Source organism: Mixophyes fleayi, chromosome 2, assembly GCF_038048845.1.
Source record: "Mixophyes fleayi isolate aMixFle1 chromosome 2, aMixFle1.hap1, whole genome shotgun sequence".
Classification (NCBI taxonomy): Eukaryota; Metazoa; Chordata; class Amphibia; order Anura; family Limnodynastidae; genus Mixophyes; species Mixophyes fleayi.
This window is the reverse complement of record NC_134403.1, coordinates 98,065,921-98,079,099: the sequence shown is the minus strand read 5'-3', so window position 1 is coordinate 98,079,099 and position 13,179 is coordinate 98,065,921. Positions and strand designations below refer to the sequence as shown.

Sequence of the window (13,179 nt, the reverse complement as noted above, 5' to 3'; positions counted from 1 at the left end):
TGGGACAATTGTTTGATACACAAGACTATTGAGCGGTGTAACGAACACGCTCCAAGCTGTCACGACTTTGCGTGTTTGCTGTATGAGGTTGCACACGATTCCAGCCCACAGTCTCTCTCTACCTATCACACAGGGTATAGATCTACTGAATCGGCCCCAAACAGCGCTCACACCCCCCACACACTTCAGATTTGCCACCACCTATTGAATACGGGCAATAGGACCCCAATATACTGGCCCACACCAGCAAACAAAGGGTTAACTCTTCACACCTCCAGACTGTTACACAAATGTAAATGCAAGCACACACTAAGCTTGTTAATCAAATGTATCAACAATGCATTCAAAAGTTAACCTGGTCGAGCTATATTCTTAGCAGGCTAATGGATTCGTCAGAGTATCAAGGACGCCACATATTAAATTACAGATTTCTATACAAAATTACAGGACATTCAGATATAAAGAAAAACAATAAACAACTGATCTAACATACACAAGCAAAACAGTTTAAAATAAAAAGGGTTACATTCAGAGTATAACTTACATGAGTTGTATAATTTGTGCCATCGGAAATTGGCTAGGAAGATGGACAGTTTATCAATTTGGATTGATTTCCCAAAAGACACTCAATTTGTTGTAACTGGTTTCAGCTTTTTGAAGACACCTTTACACCTTCCCAACTCCTGGGGGTTGTGGTCTGTGATACTTGTTTCAATCACCCATTTGCATGTTGTCTGATTTACTACCCAATTCTACTATGTGACCTAACTTTTCTGTGGAGCGTCACACAGACCCAATTTTATTATTAATAATCCCCCTATGAATTTGTCCATCTTTTGATACCAAACACGTCTAAATACAGTGTATTCGTAGATCTTACACTAATTTCCTTAACTTCTCTGTGGGGCAGAATTCTTAATTTGACATATGAGCTGCCCTTCTTCATGCTATTGAGGAATATGTGATTGATCACTACTTTTATTGATTTTAAGTGGAATATTTTAAAACCTTAGTAGCTCAACTTATCAGTGGATTCAATTAATATACCATAGTTACACTGCTGTTATGATTTAGGCCTTATTCCTCACAATTATGTGATGGGTTAACCCTTATAAGTAACTAAGTTCTGTATGTGCACAACAAGCGGTAGTAATCATGTGCTCTACTGCAAGTTAGATGAGTCTGTGTAGTGATGTGTTTATTTTAGATAGCCAAACACCAGTTATTTGTCTTTACGGCCTCCATTTATTTAAGGGCAGTAAACATGTACTACACAATTGCAAGTATTTCATCAACTTGGCTTTAATCAGTTTGCTTTAATGGTGAATGGAAAAAACAATAAAGGTCATGACCAAATGCTATTGATGATGACTTCAGCATGTACAGAATTCTGGCAGATAAATCCTGTCTGTTTTCCATATGTTAAAGCTACAACCCATGAATATAATGTTTGTTTATTTTTTAACATAAAGCACTCTGGTTTACTGTAAGAAGAAATGTGGTGGTGTTAGTTTTTCATTACCTTTTTCCTGCAAGTTGCTGCTAATGATTCACAGTTTATTAAGTGTCGTGCAATTACCATGATAACCACAGTCTTATAACCTATGATGTAGTAAGCAGAGACTTAATAACGTTCCACTTGTCCGTATTCTCCTTCACAGCTCTGAGTTGGAGATCATGTGACCCTCTCCTCGGGAATGCAAATGCATTCCAGCTGAGAGACTCTGCAGCCATAAAAGGCTCCCACATTTTGCAAAAGGGAATAACAAGTTATAAGGGTACATCCAAAGAAAATGAGTGTGCAATAATGCTAATCGGTACAACATTTTCATCTGAAACAAACGAACAAAAAACGAATATGTGGGATTTAAGCTGTAATAATCAGTTGTATACAGCTAATCTTTAGCCTAAACCAGCAGTTCCCAAAGTGTGCGCCGCGGCGCTGTCACAGGGGTGCCGTGGCCAGGAAAAAAAATTAAAAAAAACAAAACTTGCCAATCCAGCGGCACCTGGGACCCAGCATCCTCCTCCCTCCTCACTGAATGATGGGTGTGACGTCATCACGTCCAACATATTCAGTGAGAAGCAGCGAGAGAGAGGAGGATGATTGGTCCTGGGTGCCGTCAGATTGGTAAGAAGACTGCAAAAATAATACACATCTATTTCTTCTAACAACTTACTAAGTATTTCTGTCCTGACCTAAATACTTATTACGTTATTTTGACCCAACTACTTATAAAACGATACTGCTCGGTAATTATTTTGGAGGGGTGCCTTGAAAAATTATGGAGACTCTAAGGGTGCCGCGAACTGAAAAAGTTTGGGAACCACTGACCTAAACATAAGGCTCTCCTAATTTATTTATTTTTTATTTATTTATTTTTAAAAAGCAGAATATTCATGTAACTTCAAGTTTACTTATTGCATAAAATCCACCTTTTTAGAACACAAAGGTTAAAAAAAAATTGCAATAGGACCATGGTATTTGCTAATTAGGACTAAAGTGCACTTTTCAGTTCAATCAAAAATTTTAATTAATAGTGTACATTAAAAATACTAACCACTACTATCCGTCTGCTGTGTGTGCCCAAACACCCAGCTTAACCTGTCAGATTATTCTGCCCCCCCTCGTGACTCCACCGAGTTCCGCTCTTTCATTTTGCTAGCGAAGATTCCCCAAAGGTGGGCAGTGACAGGCCAGGTTGGAGATGCGCTTTTGAAGAGCCAGTTTACATAATCTTGTGTTGTTGTCCCTCTGTTGCTGCGAGATGATTAGTGGAGGCACAAACACAGGAAGCTTACTGAAGCGCTGTCAGCTCAGCAGTGCACATCATGTAAATAGGAGCTGGACAGAAAGTGCTAAGCAGCTAGAAATGATGAATATTTATTACTCACCCCCAGCGATGACCATTTATAATTGGATCTAGAGAATATTTGCATAACAAGTAAAAAAAAAAAAGCAATTAGTAAACAATTAAAAGATTTTTAGTTAAAAAATTGATACATTCATGCTATAAATTGTTGAAGGTAGGGAAGGGGGTGGGGGGATATGTTTTGCTAATGAGCCATCCACTCCCCCACCATCAGGTTTATATAGGTCCCAAGAATGCCCAGGATATACTGCTAAGTGACAGCAGTGACAACGTTCCACCAAGCAGAATCTACTTACTTCTCTCTCCTGGTTGTTATACCTAGAAAAGCATCAGTTACATGTGGTGGTCGGGGTGGGGCTGAGGGTGACCTAACCAAATTACTGCAATTCTCTATTAAATACAGTGTATACTAGGAGGGAGAATATTACATAAAAAGCATGTTTCTTGCACTTTGTTAGTCTTGATGGGTTTTGTTTTTCCTCTTCTGTTTAGGACAATCTTCCCTACCCTACGTGTTTCCAGATTGCTTTCTTTGTGTTTGCTAATTCTGCTGTAATTATTGGAAAAGAATAGAAATAGTGGCATAATTGTATCTGTTGCCAATCTCATTTTTAAGAAATAAATGGGATATAGTAACTGAAGTGTGAATTGCCATTTCATCAGATTATAAAACAAAAATAAGGCAGCTCTACAGCTGATGCAGTAAAGGTAATTGTTATATTAGGCCATTCTGTGAAGTGCCTAAATTACTGTAACTATGCACCGTATAGATTTGTGGACTGTTACAATATTGTGATTTACATCTGTGTGCACTCTTTCTTTACCTCTGTAAGGAAATTATGTTGAGAATAAATAATCTCTATAGACTGTTTATCAAAAATATTTACTGCATTATATCCCAATTGTAAAGCGCTACGGAATTTGCTGGCGCTATATAAATAAATGATGTTGATGATAAGCAGTGTGATAAGATCTCAGCAGCTTGAAAGTGAGACGATCTTTCTTTCATTAATTAGCTGGGACCACACTGACACTCGATAACTGAATTTTTCTTCTATATTGAGCATTTGAGCAAATTACACTGAAAATGGAGCCAGGAGAGACTTTAACTGCCATTTCCCATGATGGGATGTGATGACTTTAATGCTGCGATTCATCAAACCGCACATTATATCTTAAATTGACCTCGCCAGTAATTAGGGTACAGCTCACTCTCTGTGAAGTTTGATGATTTCGGGCCACGGTGCCTAATTAAAGAGCATCTGAACATGTGCTGATTATAAGTTTCTCTCCAGCCTGAGACTTCACTGCCTACGTGAGATATACCAAACACTAAAACTACTATTTTAAATAATGGTTATTGATGGGGAAATAAAGCTGGCAAATTACTTGCAAACATAACCAAACCTCAGAAACGTAAAAGTCATATAGTTGCCCTTAAAGCCCATAATTCTTCTAAGATTCTTACCAAGTCGGAAGAGATATTAGAAACCTTCCAAACTTATTACTCAACCTTATATAAGGGCTCTACACCAAATCCCCAACTAATGTCCAAACTTTTGACTGAGGCCAAATTGCCTTCACTAACGCCAGAACAGAGAGAAGCTATGGCAAAAGATATTACTTCCCGAGATGTAGAGACTGTAATCAAACATTTGAAACTTAATAAAACACCAGGCCCAGATGGCTTTACAGCAGAGTATTATAAGGTCCTTGAAGGAGATCTGGCTCATATTTTAGCAGATTTGTTTTCAAAAATACATAGGGAACGTCCTGTATATCCATCGTTCAATGTGGCCCATACAGTCCTTATCCCTAAACCAGGTAAGGATCCTATGATGGAGGGGTCTTATCGCCCTATCACTCTTTTAAACACAGATTACAAACTTTTAGCAAAAATCATGGCAGACCGCTTACAAGGTATCCTTCCTGGGTTGTTAACATCTCATCAGTTGGGATTTGTAGCAGGACGCCACTCGGTCAAAGGTATTAGGACAGCCATTTCAGCGATTGTGGCCTCAGATGTGGGATCCACCTCAAACATGATCCTTAGTCTAGATGCCCAAAAGGCCTTTGATTCTGTTGCATGGCCTTTTTTGAAGGAAATTCTTTCATGCAGGCGTTTTGACACTGATTTTAGAGCACTTGTAGCCTTTCTTTACACCTCTCCTAAAACATCTCTATTGGTCAATGGTATCAAGGGTTCCCCACTGGAAATGTATAGAGGCACTCGCCAGGGGTGTCCACTTTCTCCATTACTCTTTAATTTGGTATTGGACCCTATGCTCAGAGTCTTGCAAAATTGGACGCAGTTGGAGGGAATAAGGATTGGAGATCAGGAAATCAAAATTACAGCTTTTGCTGATGATGTAATGATCTACATATCTAATCCTGAAGTCTCTCTTAGATCTCTAATGGACCGAATAGTGGAGTTTGGTTCTGTCTCGGGGTTCTCTGTCAATTTTGAAAAATCTACTGCTATGTATCTGGGAAAGGGTGTCATAGTCCCAACATGGGCAAGGGATATTCCCATTACATGGGCAAGGTCGGCCATGCCATACCTGGGCATCCAACTACCAAGAGATATTCACTCTCTATATAACCTTAATATCTCTAGGGTGATAAATGTAGTGGAACATGAGATGAAAGGTTGGAAACATCTCTGCCTCTCTTATGGAGGTAGAATAAACATAATTAAAATGATCATATTTCCTAAACTATTGTATCCATTACAAGTTTTACCCTTATTATTGACTAGATCAGATGCAATGAAATTGGATACAGAATTTAGACGTTTTATCTGGAATTCCAAAAAACCGCGTATTGGGTTGATCAAATTACAACAGTCAAAAAATAGAGGAGGGCTGAACTTACCAAATGCTACCAAATATAACCAAGCGGCCCAATTGCGACACCTTAAAGACTGGTTGCATAACACGGATACTTATACTAATACTACATTAGATCAGAATTTCATTCCTAACCTTAGCTTATTAGCCTTTATTCATCTACATGAAAAAGATCTTCCAACTCAAACTATAAATAATCCAATCTTGTATACTGTGCGTAAACTTTGGCATAGGCTTTGCCACATATACCATTTAAGACCTTATATTTCAATGAACCTCCCATTATTAAACAACCCTAACTTTCAGGACGGATCAGCTTCCTTCCCATTTACTAACTGGGCGAAATTAGGAATTACTAAGATAAGATCATTAATTGATGCAAATACGCGAAAACCTATGACCTATACTCAAATAAGCTCTACTTATCCACAACTAGCCCCTTATCATCTAGCAATATTTCAATGCCAACATTACATTAATACAGTACTGAGTAAAATCTCTCCGGAGGATTGGGATAATCCCTTAGAGGCTATGCTTTCGAGACCTCCCCTGACCCGTCAAGCCATCTCACAGCATTATTCCCTATTACGTACCCAATTTGACTATAACCATTCTAAAACTGGCCTTTCATTGTGGCAGGAACAATTTCCTCACCTGACACCAGAGGTTCTTTTAAAGGCACTGACCAATTCCATTAAAATATTACCGGCCATGACCTACACAGAAATGTTCCTAAATATCTATCATAGGGCATATCTGTCTCCATCTCGTCGATTTCAGATAGGTCTATCAGAATCACACTGTTGTCCGAAATGTGGGTCTCCAAGAGCGGATTTGACACACTGTTTTTGGGAGTGTCCCCCAATTAAACGATTCTGGACCCAGATTTGGAGATTCTCTAACACACACCTGGTAAATTATGCACCTCTGTCTCCGGAATGGGCGATATTTGGAATACTTCCAAATACTTGTAAAGTTAGTAAAGGATGCAAAAAACTACTATTAGCAGTTTCTGCTGCGGCCAGGAAGAGCATACTCCAGGTCTGGGCCCAGGATTCGCCTCCCATGTTTTCCCTTTTTAAAGAAAAGCTCTATCACATATTCCGAATGGACTGGATAGAAACGTCTTTGCAGAAGGAAGTTAGAGTAAAGCAATTCTTTGGCACATGGGAGAGCTTTATAACTCTCTTACCTCATACTATACGAACACAACTTTGGAATAGTTTCCACAATACTGAGTGGTACGGGTTAAGAATGGTTTCAGCAGACCCTCCGATTATTTTATCTCCACCTTCTAATAGTTAGGTCCTGGATAGGATGGGTTATTGGGGAAGAGGAAACAAGGGATGTTGGTGACTTATTTAATTGTATGAGAATTGTGAAAATATGTATTTATTCATAATGCATTTAATTGTATATGTGATATTTTATACCTCAATAAAAAAAATTGAACAAAAAAAATAAAAAAAAAAAATAATGGTTATTGTAGCCTTGCACACTACCATCCAGCTGTTCCTTTACATTGGTCCCAAGTAGCAGTTATGCTGGGTAGGGGGCGTGCATTACCCACCAACTGTGGTATCCTTTTACTGACATTATCATAAGTGTATATTTTACCTTACTATTTTTCCATCCGACACACAATGGTATCATACAATGTTACTTGTGTTCATTTGTTGTCCATCAAGATTATTATCATTTCCTCAGCCACATAATGTGTGTGTGTGTATGTATAGAGATATATATAATATATATATGTGAGAGGCCACATATTAAATTATACATGAAATAGGCAAAAGTACAGGGCATTTACATATATAAACAAAAAAAAATAATAAAAGTAATAAATTGACATAGCATACACAAGAAAAACAGTTAAAATTAAAAAGGATTCCATTCAGAGTATAACTTACATTGAAGTGGTATATTCTAAGCCAAGGGAAATTTCCTTCAAGATGGACAGCTTATCAATGAATGATTGATTTGCCAAAACAATTTCTTGTAACTGGTCTTGGCTTTTTAAAGACACCTTTAAACACTGACCCACCCCCTGAGGTTGTGGTCTGTGATACTTTTTTCAATCACCATTTGCATGTTGCCTGATTTACTACTCAATTCTACTATGTCACCTAACTTTTCACACAGACCCAATTTTAGTATTAATAAATTCCCTATGTATTTGTCTTTTGATACACAGATTTCTTCATTTGACATATGAGCTGCCTTTCATGCTATTGAGGAATATGTGGCTGATCACTACTTTTATTCATTTTAAGTGGCATATTTTAAAACTGATTTCTTTTTGTCTATATCACATATAGCCTAAGTCAGCACATGGCCTCTTTGAGCCAGACACCATGCTATATATAAGATACTTGGATTAACAAATGGGGACTTTTTAGTGCTGCCAGACAGCCTTATGTTTAAATACTACCTTCTCCTTCATTACTCATTCCTGCAGCCAGAATATACAGCACCTCTAATACTGGGAGGGGTAGTGCTAACAAATATAATGGGCATCTTGTAGTCAGGCCTTTTCTGCCCTGCCCCTTTATTACAGAAAGCACAAATCTTACACAGTACAGCTCTGTGGCTGCTTTTTTCCTTTTATTAAAAAACAAAAGAAAAATGCAGGTATGGTTTAGGATAATGATAATACATAAGTAGTGGTTTTAGCAAACAAGATTAACATTTTAGTATTATCAGGAGTAATGTACTCTGTATTTAAAAATATTTTTTTTTCGAAGTCTCCTCCAAGTTCCATGATCTGTATGGTCATGCAGCTCCTTGGTGAATTAGAATTGTTGGATATTTCACAATGGAGTGATGGGGATTCATCCCATATAGTCTCCATACAATTTCTCATGATAACTAGTAGAATAACACTGCACTAATTTGTGACTGTGTAGACACAACTTGTTTTTTGTTTTTTTTTCAACAATTTCTTTTAAATTTGCGTTTGTCTGTTTTTTTTTGTTCCTAAATAATTACTGTACACAAAAATAAAAGTAGTAGCAGTGGATGAAATTTTTGAATCAAACTACAAATAAGTATATATGCCTGGTATGTGTACCCAGTAATCAGTGCTTGTAATGTTCCCACACAACTGTGCAGATATCAGTGACGCTTTGACAAACTTGTGATTTTGTGGGTAATGAGCATCGACATCTGCTCAGCCAGGTGCACTGTATAGAACAGGGTGGAGGGGCCGTTACCTGTATCCAGGACCCTAGTGGGTCTGACCAATGTGAGATACCAGCTGAGTATAACCTCACTCATATTAACACACAATTCCACCAAATACAATTTATTTAGTGTTCGGTAGAGTTCTTCAAATAAAGAATACCTTACTTGCAAATTATTTTTGCTTTTATGGACCATAACATATGAACATTGGTAAGAATTTATTACCTTTTTTTCATGTTCCATAATTTATATATTAATGCCTGTATTCCATGTATACTTATATACATACCTGGACGGATGGTGAGGTAGATCTCAGGTTTTGGGTCACAAGCCCAGTGATTATTTAGGCCAGAGATCCATGTTTTTCGTTTGGATTTCTGATATTAGTGTGCAGGGCTTCCATACATTTAAAAGAAAAATTGCAACAGCCCTTCAATCGTTATTGATACCTCTCCCCACTTATACTATTTCCTGGGATACATTAGAAGTCTTAAATTATGGGTAAAATAAGCATTGCCAGGTAAAGATTTCAGGTGGAAAAGGGTATTGTCCTGGGAAATTTGGGACATAAGGTAGCCCGATAATCGTTATCTCTTGGCTGCTGAACACTTAGAAGTTAAAAGATTAGTATTGATGCTAGTAAAAAATTTAAAATGTGTGTGACAACAGTGTGTAGGAAAGCTTATTAGGAATGAATATTTGAATACCCAACATATAAATTACACATTTTTACATTTGCTAAAAAAGTGTTGTCATTTAGGGGGAAAAAAACTGTAAGAACATTATAACAGGAGCAACTTTCTGTGTGAAAGTGAGAGCACCTTGTCCTAAGATCAATACACTAGTTTACAGCTCAACCTGCAGATCACCCAGACTTAAGTCTCTGAAGCAAATATAACCTGCCAGTTCCAGTAATGTGTGCAGTGGACCTCATAAGCGAAGTTCACGGGTCGCATTCCTCAAATTGCTTTGGTGTTGCACGGCGCGGCCTGATGGCCAGCCTAGCATGCTTCAAGGTGCACGCCCAACTTTTCAGTCTTTTGAGACTCCTCCTGGGAGTAGGGGTGCTCCTAGGATTGCCAGTAGGTGGACAAATCTGCAGAGACACTGTGCAAAAGTGTAAGCATCACATAAATGTCCAGGATACTACCACCTCTTTCATTTAATTCAGTGTTTTCATTTTTATCTGACAGTATTGATTGGTTTCTCTTCATCTATGTCTGGTGGGAAGTTCGAGTGTTTCTGTGGAGTGATAATCCCTGTGCATCCTTCCACAAGCATGGAATAATTATGCTCACTCTCCACCCCCTTTTTCTGATTTTAGCAATCTCACGCTGCAAAATAAAATTCTAATTACATTTACACTGCTCTACAAAACTCCACACCTTCATTTCTCCTGTTGGTTGGTGCAAACGTCTGTTTCTCTACAAATGCTTCCATCTTTTCCCTTAAACCAGTGAAATTTTGGTGCAAGCTGGGCACAAATAGAGTATGCGACACCTGGATTTAACTGCATCTTGGTTATGTTGTGCTTCGTAAATGAAGATCAGTGATTTCCAACTTCCATAGTAATTCCAGTTCACATACTAATTTTGGTACTGTAACAATGAATGGGATTTCTTTAATTGACTAGACATTACCGTAAAATACTAAAATATAGGTGACTTTTTTTTTATTGCAATTTTATATTATATTAGGTCCTAGGTGCAACTTAAGTTGTCATAAAACAATGTGAGCATAGATTAATGTGTGCATAGATGTAGCTTAGCCAGCAAGCTAAGGAACAGGGTTATTTGTGAAGAAAATACCTATCCTCTACTGTTGACAGAATTTACTACAGTTCAATTAAACTATAGAAACATTTTAGATATAAATTCACATCTGTTTTTAGTTGTGTTCCTACTATTGTTCTGCACAAACTTGACCAGTGCTAAATGTCTTTTGTTTGGGATAAGCTATTGATAAAAAGACCAAATTTACGTGTATTCCTTGTGCAAATTCCTACACCGATTTACTGTTTTTCCGGTGGGGAGAAAAGGCTGCAGCAACCTTGAATAACCACCTTTTATCCTCTGTCTTTTTCCAGTGATTTAACATTGCTTAAGGCAGGAGTGGATTGGAAATTTAATGTGGCCATAGAAAATAATGTAAAATTGGTCCCATGTTATTGGGGGTGTCCACATTGTCAGTAGGTCTGGTCAGATCTTCAGGAAGTGGGACAAAGCAAATGCCATCATGTAGCTGTGGCGCATCACCAGAGTGGGCATGGTCAGCATGGAAGTGGTGTGGCTATCACTTAATACCATGCTAATTCTGCCCTACAACACTTTCACTTTCAAACAGACAGGCGATACTGAGCACACCACTGTTAGCAGCTCCTTCTTTACAATCAAGCAGTGTGAAGCGTGACATATCTCCCAAATGTCCCTCTAATAGGAACAGTCATCAAAAAATTGAATTCGGAGAGTTGCCACTCATTCTTTGCCCTACTTGTTTTTGCAGTTTTGTCTGGATACTGGAATGTTGGGGACCTGTTTGGAAATGGGATACATACTAATCACCTCCAGGAAAGCCAAGCAATGGATGAACACTAGGCCTCCTGCCCCCCACAACCAGCCCCAACATTAAATTCAATTAATAGTTCCCATTTTTAATAATTAGGCCTCCCTACCAACATTATGTCAATAGCACGCACATTTAATAATTGAGCACCCCCCAACCTCAACATTAATAGCGATCATATTTAATTATAAACCTTATTTCCGCCAATGATTCATGACATTACATATTTGGACACCACATTTAATATAGAGATCCCACATTACATTAAAGCCCCTACAATATATTAATAGCCCCTATGTTACATATATACCCCACACACATACTTACCTGCTCCGCAGATAAGTGTGTTGTGGGAGGCAGACTCCTCTGTCTGCCTCTGGCTCAGTCTTTCCAAACATTGAGACACAGTACTAGCCTCACAGGTGCTAAGTGATCGAGGGAGATAAAATCTTTATGCCCCCAACAACGACCTATATCCTCATACCCTTCATCAGCCCACCTTCCTCAGTCACTCACTAATTCATAGTAACTCCATTTACGTCATCACTGGGCTGGCTGCTTACTCCTGGTCTGTCACTCTGCGGCATGTGCACTTCCCGCATAGAGGAGAAGAGAACATTAGTGCTTTCTTCCCCTCTGAGCAGGTTCCATGCAGTGTCAGCAGTCACACAGCAGGGAGATAACAAAACTCAAAGTGGCTGCACCCTCAGGAGAAACACCAGGTACACTATTGCATGGGCCAAACCTCAATAACCTGTGTCCTCCAGATCAGGGTCCCATCCCCCCACGCTAGTTTTAAAAAAAGAAAAGTTTAATGCCGGGCATCATTAAATCATAGGGGTCAAGGGCCTATTGGGAAAACATCCAGTTAGTCCTATGACCAGTCCGATAGGTTGCACCGCTTAATAGATAATCAGTTGTTTATTCACATTTGCTACTGTTAGAAAGAGAGAGGCCTTAAAACCACCTTAGTGTTGGAAGTAGTGTTTTTTTTATTATTATTTTGCACAAAAATAATCCATAGCTGGAATTTCATTTGTTATTACGCTCAACTTATTACATTTCTTATGTTTCTCATTACAGGTGGATCACCTTATATTGCAATGAAAATAAATGAAGCAAAAGACTTACTGGAATCTAGTACAAAACAATGACATAAGAGAGATGAATAATTAATTTCTATTAAGCTCCTTGCTGCCAGGAAAGATGGCAAACTGCCTTTTGTATATATTCATATTAGCAGAAGACTAAGCCTTTTTTTATTTGATTTCTTTTTTTAATTTATGTTGCTAATATATGATATTTATATAGATTGCAAACCTTTGAGTTTCTTTACTTCAGTCTGAAGTTTATTGTCCACGCTTTTTTTTTTTTTTTTTTTTTTAAAGAAAAGAGAAATAAAACAATTTTCAAGACGCTGGAAGAGAACATATTGTATTAATCGGTGTATGTAAATTCAATTCTAATAGTAAAACTGTACATGTTGGCATTTATTTAGGTCCGTTAATGCAGTTATGTGTCACATAGCTATATTACATTTGTATAGTTTTATTTTGACATTTATCCAGATTCTGATTATTTATTTATTTTTTAGCATTTTTTTTGTGTGTGCTCCAAGGCAAATATACTTTGCTGTTACCTTGGCAGGCTCACAAGAGCAGGAGCTACAGAAGCTTCATCAATTTCTGTGCCTGGATCCCAGCTGTTCT

At 38.0% G+C, this 13,179-nt stretch overlaps 1 protein-coding gene across 1 annotated transcript in view; it reads left to right on the top strand.

Moving 5' to 3' along the window:
• DNAJC15 (DnaJ heat shock protein family (Hsp40) member C15) overlaps positions 1-12,850 on the top strand; it is a 38,025-nt gene extending 25,175 nt beyond the window's left edge. Inside the window, exon 6 of the mRNA XM_075199758.1 lies at positions 12,554-12,850. Within this exon, the coding sequence (XP_075055859.1) occupies positions 12,554-12,624 (71 nt within the window). The 3' untranslated portion in view covers positions 12,625-12,850. The remainder of the gene's footprint in view (positions 1-12,553) is intronic.
• Positions 12,851-13,179: the final 329 nt, after the last annotated feature.